General features: G+C 34.5%; 1 protein-coding gene across 1 annotated transcript in view; it reads left to right on the forward strand.

Annotated features, from left to right (window-relative positions):
• LOC149774181 (peroxisomal ATPase PEX1-like) overlaps positions 1 to 16585 on the forward strand; it is a 109685-nt gene that overhangs the window by 59983 nt on the left and 33117 nt on the right. Inside the window, exons 9-13 of the mRNA XM_089945712.1 lie at positions 3392 to 3562; positions 6579 to 6733; positions 8278 to 8455; positions 11962 to 12146; positions 13723 to 13857. Of these exons, the coding sequence (XP_089801838.1) occupies positions 3392 to 3562; positions 6579 to 6733; positions 8278 to 8455; positions 11962 to 12146; positions 13723 to 13857 (824 nt within the window). The remainder of the gene's footprint in view (positions 1 to 3391; positions 3563 to 6578; positions 6734 to 8277; positions 8456 to 11961; positions 12147 to 13722; positions 13858 to 16585) is intronic.

Consider the following 16585-nt stretch of genomic DNA (forward strand, 5'->3'; position numbering starts at 1 on the left):
TTTGTACTGAAGTTGCAACCATTGTCAGAGATATTATGGGTTTGGTAGTGTCCAGATGTTTTTCTTTGTGCATATTGACTGGAAATTCTTTCACAGCATGCAACAACTGGTTTGCAGTGTTATAGTGATTGACTCCATGATCAGCCTGGTCTTAATGGCTATATTTCTTAAGTCTGAAAATAGGCTGAATCCCCCTTTGAGATCTCCACCCAAAAACATGTTTGTGAGTTTCACATATGGCTTTTGTACTCAAAACTGAGGCTTAACACTCACTTGTCAGTGTGGTAGCTGTTTCTTTTGGTCTTCAGCTTGCAGAATGAAATGCATTTCTGTCTATATCTGTGCTGCCTTAAGACTATCACAAGGCCATCCTCAGATCACAGCTGTATCATTCAACCTCCTATACAGTGATCAAATAGACAGTCAGGAGACCGGCTGCACACCTCACACAGACCCAGTCCTTGTTTCATAAGGAATCCCTGAGAGTAGAAAAGATCCCTCTAAGGCATGCCAAATGGAATTGTACTCCCCAAACACTTCCCAGTGTGAGAAGCCAGTTCACAAGAGCCACTGACATTAAGCTCAGGGAGACTATGACTGGTTTCAAGACAGCTTCTCCCTGCCACCTTTAGTCTTCATGCAGATTATAATGCCATGCTTTTGCCATCCTTTCCTGACATCTCATTGTGAGAAAAACTTCAACATTTTACTATAGAATGAGAAACACCTGCCCCAACAACCCATGGGTCATGTAAATCATTTAGGACAGCCTCCAGATCACGTTCAGTGATTATCTGAGATCGAATTAAGTGTTTTATTTTCTTCTGTGTCTGTTGAGTCAAGACAGATGTTCCAAATTCCATGGCACAAGACTGATTTTAGTGTTTTTATAAATGCATCAATGTGAAACCAGTTAATATATTAAAATATGTTTCTCTGATAGTGCTTAATATGTTAGGAGTACACCCACTTCGTCACAAATCCAAACCTCCCACTCCCTCATAGACCTAAATAAGTTGCTGAATTATACAAAATGTTAATTGACTTTTGTTTTTGTCAGATCTACAAAGCACATGTGAGACATAAGTATCACGTTTACAGCAAGCTAGTTGCTGTTAGCATTGTTTCAAAGGTATTGATTCAAAATGTTCATTCAGCTTCATTTTTATATTCCCACCTTGTGGTAGAACTTTTGCTATGACTGTCTGTGTGTCTGGATTTCCATCTGTCTTTTTCTTTTCTCCATGAACTTCATTTCTACAACACCTGCCTTCTCCAAAGTGTCCCAGTAAATTCTTCATGAGGAAAAAAGGCCTATCAATTTTGGGGTCAAAATGTCAAAAGTCAAGGTCATGTTACTGATAGAAGAAAAATGGTTCCCATATGGTGCCATTAGTTGTGCTTCACAGACTGTGACAAAATTTTGTGGTTGGCTTGCACTTGGAGTAAAGAAGAAACCTCTCTTTTTATGGGTCTAAATGTTAAAGAGCAAGGTCACTATCACTGAAAAGAGAAAAATGGTTTCTACACAAAAGTTTTAATTCCAAATCTTACACCTTCACTACAGTTTGTGTATGACCTATATGCTGGATAAGAATGAAGCCTATTGATTTTGAGGGGGAGAGGGGGGCCTGGAATGCACTTAAAGTAATAACTATTGATCTTTGGGCTCAAAAGTCTAAGTAATTGTGACTTAATGAAAAATTTGATATTGTTGATAACCTTTATTCCAGAGTAATTGTTGTTGTTGTGGGGTTTAACGCCATTTTTCAGCACACGATAGGCTATACATGGCGGCCAGTATTAATGGTGGAGGAAGAACCTGGGAAAACCCCAGAAAGAACCACCGACCCACGAGAAGCTACTGGCAAGCTTTCTCACATACCCACATTGGCTGAATCCTAGACTCGAACCGCCACAGACAGAGGTGAGATGGCAGTGATCCGTAACGAAGAACGCTTTAGACCACTCAGCCACTCAGGGCCCCCTATTCCAGAGTAAGTTCCTTGACCAAACTTGTAGATAGCTTGCACCTAGTGCTATAAGGACACCTATAGATTCTGGGATCTTACAGTTAAAGGTCATGTTTGTGATAAGTCTGCCAAGAAAAAATGTCTTTAGTGCAGAACGTTTAGTTCAGGACTGCATACATTGAGCAAAAAGTCCAGGTCAGTGAGACTCCCTGGTCAGTTTATCTCCATGCCCTACTGGTGCCATCATAGATCATGACTATTAAGCACAGAGTTGGCATATAATGTGCCATTCACTATATGTTTGTTGTGAAAATTTTTCATGTATTGTCATTGGACTCTGAGTACATTCATCTTGAAAAGCACTGTTAACTGCTTGCAAAATGTAGGACACAATGGTCTACTTTTAAGTCTGTTACGCTTAGGGCAGAAAAGAAGATAGGGATCATGAAGTGGCAGAATATATAAGAATTATGATTTATTGACGTAGCAGATGAGAAACTTAATAAGAATTTTTTAACAGACTTTGCTAGAATGATATCAAAATCAGTGTTGCACGTTAGCCACAGGATTATGGGTTTCCCATAATTATTTGGCCTATGTCCCCCAAATCTTGACCCAGTGCACACTTTTTTGTTGGGGAAATAAAATTGAGAAATATGCATACACCTTTTCCGTATTGGTTGTCCATCCATGTCTGTGTTGGCACTAGCAAGGTTAGGAATTGCTACAGGTTGTAAAAACTGTATGACGACAAATGAATAACCATTTTAAGACAATGTATCTGGCAAGGAAAACATGTTTTAGTGGTCTTTTGAGTTACCATGTAAACAAAAATATGACTGCTAGTGTAACATATTTTTAAGGTTAAAATCAAACCTTCGGCAAGGAGGATATAAGTTATTTTGAGTTTGAATTAATGATGAGAGACTAAATTTATGCAAATACACAATTTATCAGTTAGTTACTGATTTATTAATTTGGAAAGAAATGTAATTGGGAAAGCATGGGAATTTTAATGAATGCCTTTTGTAATTAAATGGGAGCATGATACGGAATGGAAAATTCCATAGTGCACCTCATTTCAGGTGAACCAGATTATTCAAACATGTTTATGTTTTCACACGTTATCTCAGCACATGATAAAATGTTTATTACAATAATATAAGTGCCAAATGATAAAGTTAAGCTAGCAGAACTGTCAAAGCAAATAATACCTTATTTATTTTAACACTGTCTGTGCATTATGTGCTACAAATTTCCTTTGTCCCTTTAAAATGGTGTGTGTGTCCTTCCAGTGTGGACGGTAGGGGAGACAGTTTCCCTGCCCTTGGGTTTCTACCTGCAACACTTCAAATAATTGGATGTTTACATTTTTGTAACAGATATTATAGTTTGTTCTTAAAATCATTTTATTTCAGGAAAGAAAGTGGACACAATACAGAAAATGCTGGAGTTACTGCTTAATGAAGCTGCATGGAGACAGCCAGCTGTCATTTTATTGGATGATTTAGATCACATCATGGGATCACCATCAGGTCCAGAGTCTGAGATGTCAGCAGAGGCCTTGTATGCTGCAAGGATAGCGGAAGGTGGAACATAATGCATTTTTTATGTATTTCTCCACATAACAAACAAGGATGAATTATTATACATCTGAATTTGTTTAGGGTGATTAGGAATATGAATTTGATGGTGGGAGAGTAGGGTTAGGATATTTAGTGTTCAGTTTTGAAAAACAAGGATTAAATAACCTTGCAGTATGTGTATATGGTTACTGATAAATGTGCCCTGTGAGCCATGTTTCTGAAGTCATTAATTAGGAGTATAATGTTATTTAGTGCCTAGGCAAGTGGAGTAAAGTGTCATCCCCAAGGGCACACCACAATAGCCAGCCTGAGTTCAAACCTTCACCCTTGCAAATGCAAGTCAGGTACTCCAACCACGAAGTCACCATGGCTACTGCCTACATTATTTGCATCTTATGATAGCAAATCAGGCCTTTTCTACAACCCTGAGCCACATGGGATAGTAGACCAGTTCCAATCATTAGAATTACTTTGTGGCATGCATATTAAACTTGACAAATTGGAATCAGCAGAGAAATTAATTCATTTATGGCAGGTTATGATGCCCTTTGCCAAAAATTGGCCCAATGATTTTTTTTCTCCCCAAGGTGATCTTTTTCATGCAATCCAGATATCTATAATTATCAGGTCTCGTTGATTCATTCATAAGATTAATACATGTATATTGGTTAATACATGTACATGGTTAATACATATATATACTGGTTAATATATTTCTATTGTGTTAATACAGGTATATTGTGTAATGCATGTAAATGTTTAATACATGTATATTGTTAAAATCATATATACTGTAACCTAATACTCCACTCAATAACTCATGCCATTATAATGTGCAAACCTTTTAATGACAAGGGGTCAGGTGTTGATTCCATTTGTTTTTACACTACAGATTACCCCAGAAATGACTCCTAACTGTTGAACTTGAAGGAAATCACAATCACAATTAGTATCATCAAAAACGGTATATAGGACCTGGAAATTGAATTAACATTATGAAATTGTCAACTTTAAAAAAAAAACTATAAATATATTTTTTATATTTTCTTTCCAAACAACATTCTTAGTGTACCATAAATAATGATATTTAATGAAACTTTGATCAATGAAAATGTCACTTGCACCTACTGAAGGCAGTATTTTAATAAATAAACACAAATTAAATAAGTTTTCCTATCAAGTGAAATTTGAAGGAAATCACAATCACAATTAGTATCATCAAAAACGGTAGATAGGACCTGGAAATTGAATTAACATTATGAAATTGTCAACTTTAAAAAAAAAACTATAAATATATTTTTTATATTTTCTTTCCAAACAACATTCTTAGTGTACCATAAATAATGATATTTAATGAAACTTTGATCAATGAAAATGTCACTTGCACCTACTGAAGGCAGTATTTTAATAAATAAACACAAATTAAATAAGTTTTCCTATCAAGTGAAATTTCTGTTTAGTTCTACCATTTAGTTAGGTTTAAGTGTAATGATCATAACTGTAATGTGCCCTCATGTATTCAACCGTAAAATGTGTCAATCTACAGCTATGTCTGTGAGCATTTCTCAGAGAACCTAATTTAGTACAGACATTGTTTTGATATCTGACTTGCTGAGTATTTCTTTTATTGTTGAACTGAATTGAAAGCTGAGTTTCTTTATATTATAACATCAATTGCATCTTTTTTTATCAAATAACAGATGTGAAATATAAAAAAAGTTAAAATGCATGCAAATCCTACATGCCTAGCATCTAGCATCCCCGGTCATATGTTGGGTGAACTTATTTAAATTGATCAGTCAAAACACTTACAAATAGTATTGTGTACTTAAATTAATCTACTGGATCTTAAATGTGATCAAAGATGGCAAGGCAACCAAGCGAAATGAATACTTCACGAAATAAAGAGCATTATTTTACAGAAACAGATCTTGGAGAAGTGAGTTTCAGATAATCCTGAATTGGCACTTAGAGATATCCTCAAGGATGAGACTTTTCACTATTACTTGCAAGGAAATCATGGCTTCAGTGTTTTACTAACTGAAAACTACAAAAATTGAGCTTTAACGTAGATGATTGTTACATGAAATAAATGTTGCTTGTTTTGGGGGGAAAAAATAATCTTGTTATGTGGTGTGTCAACAGGTTGTCTGCTTCCCTGTTTTTATTCTTCCAGCTTTAAACTCTGCTATAACATAATAAGCAGGGAACCAGATTATTCAACAAAAACAAAATTCATTGATATAATACACAAATGTTTTCACGTACATGTGAAGGTTATTGACACTAGTTAGAATAACGTTAACAATTTTTCAGATGTTGGGCATCTTGAAAATAAATAACTTTGCTATAAAATTTTCTTGTTGACAACTATTTTCAAAGCGATTCTTTTAGTATTTTTAGCCATTTAAATAAAAAACATTTTCTCCCCAGTGGGAATGGCATAGCTTCTTATTTTTTCAAGGTCCCTTGTTAACTTGCACCCTTGCTTTTAGTACGGTTTATGTTTTTGGACCCCATTGTGTGCAAGTTATCAAGGGAGAGGTGTACAAACAGTATGTCATAGGGTACAATTTTACTTCATGCCTCATCATTTAAATTTGGTATGCATGTCCTTGTGTTTTAAAAGAAATGTGATCTGCTCCAAATAATTTTTACATATTCTTGGCAGTTAGGTATGGATTATAGTGTATTAAGAGCCCTGAGATTGATTGACTGGTTTTTTTCTTATAACCTATCCTGCACCTGTATCTTCATCATCAAAATGGCACCATTTGTCATATTGTAAGATATCAAAGGGTTATAAATTTGAATGTCTTTTTGTATGCAGATAATTTCTTTGGACTTTGTCTTACATCTGACAAAAGAAATTCATTTGAGATTTAAATTCATGATTTGTCAATTTCTCAAAAGAAATCTAATCCTAGTGATGTGTGTGTGTGTGTGTTAATGCATTCATGTATGTGTAAATGCATGTTTGTGTGAGATAACCTACTAAAGTAAATTTCTTTTCATTTAGTCATTAAAGATTTGTTGCGCAAGGAGATCCGAAACTTGAGTCAGATAGCAGTTATTGCTACCAGCCAGTCCAGATCCAGTTTACATCCCATCATAGTTTCATCCCGTGGAACACACTTTGTGCAGGAAGTGGTGGAGATTACTCCACCCAACAAGGTCAGCTGATTTTTCTGATTGTAACACAAGTCACTGACAGCATGGTTCGTTTTGAAAAATTTATCTTTAATAAATTGTGACATAAATTAACAGCAGATACTTTATGTGACTGTTTATGTTTGACCAAATGAAAATTTAAATTTAACAACTGAATATAAGCATTACCTTACAGTTTTAATACCTAATGACAATCCATTATGCATGCTTCATCATTTTATGAATCAACAGAATTTATTGTTATTTGACAAGGAGAGTGATCTTCATTTATGCAGTTGTGATACTTGTTCATTGCTTACATTAACACTTATATTATCATTATGTCTATACCATAATCTTGTTAGCACAACAAATCTCACAGTTTTTGATGGCATGCCTTGAAACTTGGTAATCATCACCCAAAAATGTTCATACCAACAATCACTTTGTTGCCACGATTTTTGTCATTCGCTGTTTTTACTTTCAGCTGAATACATTCTGTAAGTCAAATACATCCTCCCAATGCATTAACCATTGAGAAAGCTCTTTTATAAGTGAGCATTCCTGGAAAGATGAGATTTTGTTTGTATATGATGACAATTTTGTAATGTTTATCCTTCAAAGATAAAAATGTTATCATTCTGTATATATTTATCATTCATACAAAAGGAACAAATTCTTATACCTTCCCTTTGGCAATACTAGGTGGCTACCCATCAGCTGATTATTTATCAGTTTAACTTTTGCTGCAGTTTGAACAGCATCCTCCCACATTCCCTCTTTGAATCAGGGTACAGAGTAGGCACACTGATAAATGACTGTTTCGCATTCTCCCTCTGTGTTTAGGGTACAGAAAAGGCCACTGATACATGCCTGTCTCACATTCTGTCTCAAGTGTGTTTAGGGGTACAGAAAAGGCACACTGATACAGAGGAGGGAGAATGTGAGACAGGCATGTCTCATTGTGTCTGTTCTGTACCCCCTAAACACAGAGAGGGAGAATGCAAGAGAGGTAGAGGTATGTTTATGTGAGAAAATTGCTCACAACTTCTCAAGTTGAAATCTCCTCACATTTTGCCAAAATTACAGTTATTTCTCACTTTTAGATTGTATGTTGCTCCTATGTTGTTAAGGATAAGGTCAACGGTCAGTATACACATGCTATGAGGTGACACAAATGTGCTGAATTTGCTTGTTCCATTAATGCTGGGATTATGTTTTTATCATGTATCACCTCTCTTTCAACAATTGAAATATTTCTGATCTGATTTATATAAAAAATGGAATGTGTGTTTAATCTAAGATCAATTCAGCAATGAGCAAGATTCATTTATTTTGATGAGGTTATCTTGCATTTGTTTGGTTCTCACTGCCACCCTCTGGAAGCTCTTTTTCTGATCCAGTTTTGATCAAACTGGGAATATAGGCTTATATTATTAGGATCAGATATTCAATAATGAGCAATACAGTTCACCTAGCTTGTGTTCTTACAATACTACTCGCCTGCTTAGTGATTCCAGGTCCAATATGGGTCTGTTTTACTTTGTGTTCTGTTGTAATCTTTACAGGTACAAAGGGTGCAGATACTTAAAGCCATGATAAAAGGTCGGGGCACACTTATGAACAAAAATGAGGACTCAGTTGACTGCGTGAAGATTGCCAATAAAACAGAGGGTTATGTGGCCAGAGATTTTCTCAATCTTCTCAACAGAGCTGTACATGCTCATATTCTCACTATGGGCAGATGTAAGTACATGCTGCATTGAACTCTCTCGTAAGGCACACTTTTCCATAAATGATATCATATGCAGATGTAAGTACATACTGCATTGAAATCTTTTATAAGGCGCGCTTTTTCATAAATGAGACCTGGTGCCATATTCTCACCATGGGCAGATGTAAGTGCATATTGCATTGAACTCTTGCATAAGGCACACTTTTCCATAAATGATACCTGGTGCCATATTCACTAAGCCTTGTGAGCATAGAACTCAAGCACAAGTTCGTAGCTCCTGTTATGACTTTGTGCTCTTAAACTTAAGAGAAGCAAAGATAACTAATTTTGTAAAATAAATTTTTTTAAGAACTTACAGTATTGTGAGTTAAATTTAAAATAATCCTAAAAGTTCTATCAGAAAGTCTAAAAGTATAGAGTGTTCCATATGAATTCCAATCTTGAATGTGCTGATTTACTAACAGTCTTGATGTATCACAGTGATATAATCCAGAATGTCTTTGAATGAGTCCTTAATAATCCCAATGCAGTGTTATAATCCAAAAGTTAAAGAGCACTTTAATAATGCCAATGAATAATATGCATAATTCCTTTTAAATTATAACTGAACACAACTAAAAGTGATTCCACTTGACTGATGTTAAAATAGGAATGAAAATTTTGTTTAACAGAACCTTATATAAAAACCTAAAACAAAATAAGATGAGCACAAATTTGTTATAATCTTGCATACAGAACTTTCTAAGGTTAAAAGGCCGCATCATCATGCTTGCAGATATTATCTTAAAAACAACCCACAACCATGGACAAAAGTTAGCTATCAAAATATTTGTTTATAAATGACCATTAGCTTCAACTACCATGTACAATCATGAATAAATGTTAAGATGTACGCAACAACCTACAATCATGGATAAAAAGTTAAGATATGTGCAACAACCTACAATCATGGATAAAATTTAAATACACAATACAACTATGCATAACACTTCTCAGTCAGGATGAGAACATCTGAAAGGTTGTTAACGTTATTCCAGCTAGTGTCAGATTGTGCATTCTAGTTGAGAGGCTGAAGAAAATCGGGTAAATTTCATGGTTCTTGATTTATTAACCCCACACTTTAGCAAGGGGATATTGTAAATAGCTCCATCTATCTGTCTTTGCATTTATCAGTCCATCTGTCTATAACTACAGCTCTGCCTATACTGCTGGATGGAAATTCAACAAACACGGATCTATCAAAGTGATTGTGATTTTTACATGTGGTTATGATCTATCAAAGGCGTGGTGATTTTTACATGTGGTAATGATTTATCAAAGGGGTTGTGATTTTTTCAGGTATCTGCAGCATAAAGGATACTGTTCATTTAGGGTAGGTTTATCTAGTCATTATCCTAATCTTAAAATATGGGATTTACAGCAATAAAACAACTATCTTAGCTCTCACTCTCTTCCTCTCTTTTGATAAATCATTAGGGCATTCCACCTTTGCTTCTGAAAATGTTTAAAAAAATTCCTGGACCCATGGGGAAAGTTATTATTTACAATTTTCATTTAATAAATGACCTTATCTTAGAGTAAGGTGGCAAAGTTCTTGCAGGACCTGGAAGTGATACATCAAACCTGGATTGTGGTAACGTAAGACATATAGAGTGTTTGTCTTTTGTATGAAGTATGATCTTAATACTATGAATTGGTTTGTTATTGATTTCATTGTTTGTGATTTTGTGACAGTTCCATTTATATACTTAAATTCATGGATAAGGGATGGGGTAATAAAATCCACAGAAGGATCATTATTTGTTGAGTCTACAGATTCATGGCTTTTAGTAACCACACCAACCATGAAAACTGATACCCCACTAAAGATAGTGATAACCACACCAGCCATGAAACCTGATACCCTACTAAAGATAGTGACAACCACACCAGCCATGAAAACTGATACCCCACTAAAGATAGTGACAACCACACCAGCCATGAAAACAGATACCCAGCAAAAGTTAGTGACAACCACAAAAGCCATGAAAACTGATCAATTCACAGTATATATGTATGTATGCATAGATGTATGTATATATTTGCATATGCCTATGTATATCTATCTTTTTAATCCATCTATCCATCCACTGTGAATTCACTATTTCTTAAGCAAACAGCAGCTCTTCCAGCCATATACATGTGAACCTCCCAGCCAAGAGAGATTTCCCCCCAAGATGAGATATGTTCCCATTACTTAATGAAATCTCCCGCATATGCAAAATCAGTATTGAAACATTTCATTTTCTCCACTTTTTTTCACACCTTACTTTCAGTGTAGTATATTTACAGCAGTAGTAGCGCCTTTAATCATATGACTGTGAACTAGTTTAAGCTGAGCAAGACAATTTAGTTGCTAACTTTAATCAACTTAAAACAACATACCTTTGATTCTTTCAACAGATTTGTCTGGCTTCAGTGTTGGAAGTTTCTTGACAAGTATTTTACTGTGTGTAATCAAAAGTAATTCTGAGAGCATTAATGATATTAATTGATTACAGTCGGATTACTAAATAGGTCTGTCAGTATAAAACAGTCATTAGAACCAAGTTCAAAGGAAATGAATATGCATCCAGCCCTTTCTGTAAAGCTGATTTTAAAATCTGCTATGGTGGCATGAATGACATTTAGCATTAGGCAGAAACCCCATCTCATGAAACTATATTAAACACAACAACAAATATGCCACACTGAAAGCTGTGTTTGCTGAATCTGCATCAAAATGTGAAAAAAGATATACGTTCCAAGACACTGTTTGCCAATTTTATAGTCAAAATTATGTTCCCTGACTCTAAAGTCACACAAAACTTCTCATACAAACAGACAAAAATTACTTGCATGGTTACCAAAGCCTTGGATTCTCATTGTGATTAAAAAAAAGTTAAAGACATTGGCTACAATGAAAAACTTGCCATTCTTGTTAAAAATCCTCCCTCATGTCATAACTCTTCACCAAACTTTTGAAAATCTCTCAATTTGTCCAAATGCTTGACTTTTGTTCTGTCTCATGGATGCATACAATAGGACTCAGACTCATTTTAAGAATAATTTCAAGTATTGATGAACAGGTAAGTTTTTGAAAAGCTATGAAAATAAATGAATTCACAATATCTATTTACCTACTATGTTCCTTTCTTTCTTTCTTTCTTTCTTTCTTTCTTTCTTTCTTTCTTTCTTTCTTTCTTTCTTTCTTTCCTTCCTTCCTTCCTTCCTTCTTCCTTTCTTTCTTTCTTTCTTTCTTTCTTTCTTTCTTTCTTTCTTTCTTTCTTTCTTTCTACCTGCACATATCTTACCTCATAGCTATAAAAAAAATTACCATCATCTAGTCCCCTTACTGGTAATTACTCACATATCTAACTGACTATACTGATAATTAGATATGAGATGAGATTAATTTTTATGGTACTGTTTACATTTATATAATAGTTTAAGTAGATAAAGATTACATATCATAAGATCTTCCTTCTTTATTTGATAGCATCTGCAATCGATGGAGAAATGGAGCTTACCGAAGATGACTTTGAGAGAGCCTTCCATGGTTTCACTCCAGCATCATTGCGGAATGTTCCACTTCATCAGGCTGGGGAATTAGGTTGGGATGACATAGGTGGCTTGAAAGACATAAAGAAAACATTGGTACAGACTCTACAGTGGCCAGCAAAGGTGAGGAGCTCAAACATTTCCAACTTTTGTAATGCAGATATGAATGTAAATCACAAGGTAGTTAGGTGAAAATTACTTTTCAAAATGCAACTTAACATTTAGTTGATTGAAAATAAAATATAAATGTAACTTACTCCTCATTTAGTTGAAAATAAAAATATAACTTACCATTTGATTAGTTAAATATGCTTGTAACTTGTGATATGATTGGTTAAAAATATAAATTGTTCAGGACATGAAATATTGGTTCAGATGCACCCAATCTACCTTACTCATGTTAAGCACTGACTTGGACACAACATATCCAAATACCAGCATTCATTACGTTGCATTTTCTGGAAATTGTTTCATGTGAATGAAATGACTGGAATTTTTTGCAGATGTGACCTTTCTAGAACCAGCAATAATCACACCTGTTTGTTTTGTCATTCTATGCAAGAAACAAGGGGCTAAACTCAAAACATTTCATTTTCTGTTTAGGCTCTTAATGCTGCAGCATTCAGGTTAGTTTCTCTCCACAAAAAAATCAGATAAAAGACATTATTGATTTTCTTATGAACTACAGTTGGATGTATTAACAGCAGATTGACTCATTGCAGTGATACCTTTGTCAACATTCCACTAAATGACACTTAAAAAGGGAGTCCATAGCATCCTAGTTTTATTACTATATAGAGAGTCCATAGAGTTCAAAGTTTATTACTAAACAGGAGTCCCAAGTTTATTACTAAATAGTGAGTCCATAGAGTCCTAAGTTTATTACTACAAAAGGTAGAGAAGTGAACAAATTCTACAAGCTAGATTATGGGTAGGTTTCAGTTCTCTAAATTGTTTCCATGGTGTATCCAAAACTGCCTGTACTTTATTTTAGATATCCCAAGATATGATGATATTAAAAGCTGTGCCATTGGCTTAGTATTCTTTAGAATTGATGGATTGACACTGTTTTGGGGAAATCCCTTGCTGTTGCTTTATGCAAATGAGTCTGATCTGAGAAGATATCTCAAAAGTGTTTAAACAGCAACATTAAGATTCTCTTAATTTATTTTTCCTTTGATTATCATTTGAATTAAGTCTAGAAAAGGGGTTGAGAAAAGGTCTTAAGGGATTTAAATCTTGAAGATTTACTGTCTGTTACCGATGATTTGTGAATGATTGACATATGCCACATTTATTTTTGTTTCAGTTCACCTCACATGGTATATGTATGATTAAAATAATTTTAGTAAATAAAAACTATATGACCAATAAAGTGTATGTTGCTTATTACCTACTCTTATAATTAAATTTTATCTCTTGTAAGAGTAGCTATATCTTGTAGAGGGAGCCATGGTGGCTCAGTAGTTAGAGTGCCTGACCCGGGGCTGAAAGGGTGCAGGTTCAAATCATAACACCAGACCAGCCTGGGCTAGCTATCATGGTGTGTCTTTGGGCAAGGCACTTTACTCCAATTGCCAGTTTGTTTTTTGTGCAGTAAAGTAAACCAAAAGAAGAATTTCAAGTATCTCAATAATTGCTGTGATCAAAACCTTAAATTTATTATGTCTCATTATATGATGTCTTGTGTGTTATAAAGTATCCCGTGCTGTTTACCAACTCTCCACTAAGATTACAATCTGGTTTGCTGCTATATGGGGCACCTGGAACTGGAAAAACTCTGTTGGCTGGTGCTGTGGCAAAAGAATGCGGTCTTAACTTTATCAGTATCAAGGTAAAAACTTCCTCTCTGTTTATCTATCTCTCTCTGGCTTGTTTTCCTCACAGTAAGTCTCTGTCTGTCTGTCTGTCTGTCTGTCTGTCTGTCTGTGTGTGTGTGTGTGTGTCTCTCTCAGCTCATGCAGCTTTCCCTTTTCATACTACAAATGCTCATTTTGTGAATACATGCTCAACATATAAACTGTTAGGAAATTGACTCAATTGTCAGCTAGATGATTTAAGCTTGTTTATTGATCAGACAGTTATAGTGCAGTCTTTAATCCAAACTCAGTTAATTCAAATGTCTAAATATTCACATGAGAATTTCTGTCAATAGGGATGTAAATAAAGCATCTGCTTCCAATTCATGCTTTCATACAAGCGCTTGTATTGTGATATTGGTTCAGGTAGCAGAATTACTAGCAAGAAGACACAAAAGAACTGTGGAGTTGCCTGAAATATCAAAACCTATAACATGAATACACAATTTCCCATAATCTGGGTCAAACAGAATGCCATTATATATCATCCAAATATTTCCAAGAACCTTGATAAGCAGAATAAATGCTTGAATATTCATGAAATAAAGCACCAGTTCCTTTTATCAATGAATATGTAATTCAGATTAAAGAAATTCTTAATGTTGTACGGTTTCCAATATCAGTGTGCTCTACTTAATATATACAGTGTACAACAAATTGTAAAACACAGTTATCAGTCTAGTATTAAAAGTTTCTTTAATTCTGTCAAAGTTTTTGGTTTCGTTGCTCTTTCTCAAATATCAGAGAAATAATTATAATTATAATTATAATTTCTAATACAAATGAGAAGATGTTGCATGGAAGAAACTAATTTGTACTTTTAGTTTATTTTAATTTAAATACTTGCAGTTCTGTCTTGTTTCTTACTTTTCTCTTCTGAAATTTCATTTTTGTCAAAATAACCTAACAGTGTGAAATAAAGTCAGGCCCAAACATAAACCTACCTCACAAATAAGAAATCCTATTCCTGCAGCATTTGTTATTTTGAAAATTAGCCATGTCAAAAATTACCACATTATATTGAATGCATATCTTATCAAAGTTAATGCAAAGAGATGAAAAATTTGGGTCTTCATAGAAAAAAAGAAATGGTTTAAATCATGTCAGAATAGTGCCATATTTTTTATCAATGATGTTGTTTCAAAGTATGGATTTAAAAATTATTTTTTGTAATATACTTTATTAACTTTTGATACACAAAAGCCATTTTTTATACCAATCATCTTGCTCTAAACATGCCAACTCTGAAAATAAGCCATCTTTCAAAAAATGATGAATAAAAAATCACTTTAATATGAATAATATAAGCTGTGGCTGAGTTTCTGATTTGCATGTTTCTATTCAACAATGTCAGTGTACAGGTAAGTTTCTGATTTACATGGCATGTTTCTATTCATCAATGTCAGTGTACAGGTAAGTTTCTGATTTACATGGCATGTTTCTATTCATCAATGTCAGTGTACAGGTAAGTTTCTGATTTACATGGCATGTTTCTATTCATCAATGTCAGTGTACAGGTAAGTTTCTGATTTACATGGCATGTTTCTGTTCAATAATGTCAGTGTACAGGTAAGTTTCTGATTTACATGGCATGTTTCTATTCATCAATGTCAGTGTACAGGTAAGTTTCTGATTTACATGGCATATTTCTATTCATCAATGTCAGTGTACAGGTAAGTTTCTGATTTACATGGCATATTTCTATTCATCAATGTCAGTGTACAGGTAAGTTTCTGATTTACATGGCATGTTTCTATTCATCAATGTCAGTGTACAGGTAAGTTTCTGATTTACATGGCATGTTTCTATTCAACAATGTCAGTGTACAGGTAAGTTTCTGATTTACATGGCATGTTTCTGTTCAACAATGTCAGTGTACAGGTAAGTTTCTGATTTACATGGCATATTTCTATTCAACAATGTCAGTGTACAGGTAAGTTTCTGATTTACATGGCATGTTTCTATTCATCAGTGTCAGTGTACAGGTAAGTTTCTGATTTACATGGCATGTTTCTGTTCAACAATGTCAGCGTACAGGTAAGTTTCTGATTTACATGGCATGTTTCTGTTCAACAATGTCAGCGTACAGGTAAGTTTCTGATTTACATGGCATGTTTCTGTTCAACAATGTCAGCGTACAGGTAAGTTTCTGATTTACATGGCATGTTTCTGTTCAACAATGTCAGCGTACAGGTAAGTTTCTGATTTACATGGCATGTTTCTGTTCAACAATGTCAGCGTACAGGTAAGTTTCTGATTTACATGGCATGTTTCTGTTCAACAATGTCAGCGTACAGGTAAGTTTCTGATTTACATGGCATGTTTCTGTTCAACAATGTCAGCGTACAGGTAAGTTTCTGATTTACATGGCATGTTTCTATTCATCAATGTCAGTGTACAGGTAAGTTTCTGATTTACATGGCATGTTTCTATTCATCAATGTCAGTGTACAGGTAAGTTTCTGATTTACATGGCATGTTTCTATTCATCAATGTCAGTGTACAGGTAAGTTTCTGATTTACATGGCATGTTTCTATTCATCAATGTCAGTGTACAGGTAAGTTTCTGATTTACATGGCATGTTTCTACTCAACAATGTCAGTGTACAGGTAAGTTTCTGATTTACATGGCATGTTTCTATTCATCAATGTCAGTGTACAGGTAAGTTTCTGATTTACATGGCATGTTTCTATTCATCAATGT

The sequence above is a fragment of the Sinohyriopsis cumingii genome, unplaced genomic scaffold (genome assembly GCF_028554795.1).
Source record: "Sinohyriopsis cumingii isolate HCF-2022 unplaced genomic scaffold, ASM2855479v2 utg000400l, whole genome shotgun sequence".
Taxonomy (NCBI): domain Eukaryota; kingdom Metazoa; phylum Mollusca; class Bivalvia; order Unionida; family Unionidae; genus Sinohyriopsis; species Sinohyriopsis cumingii.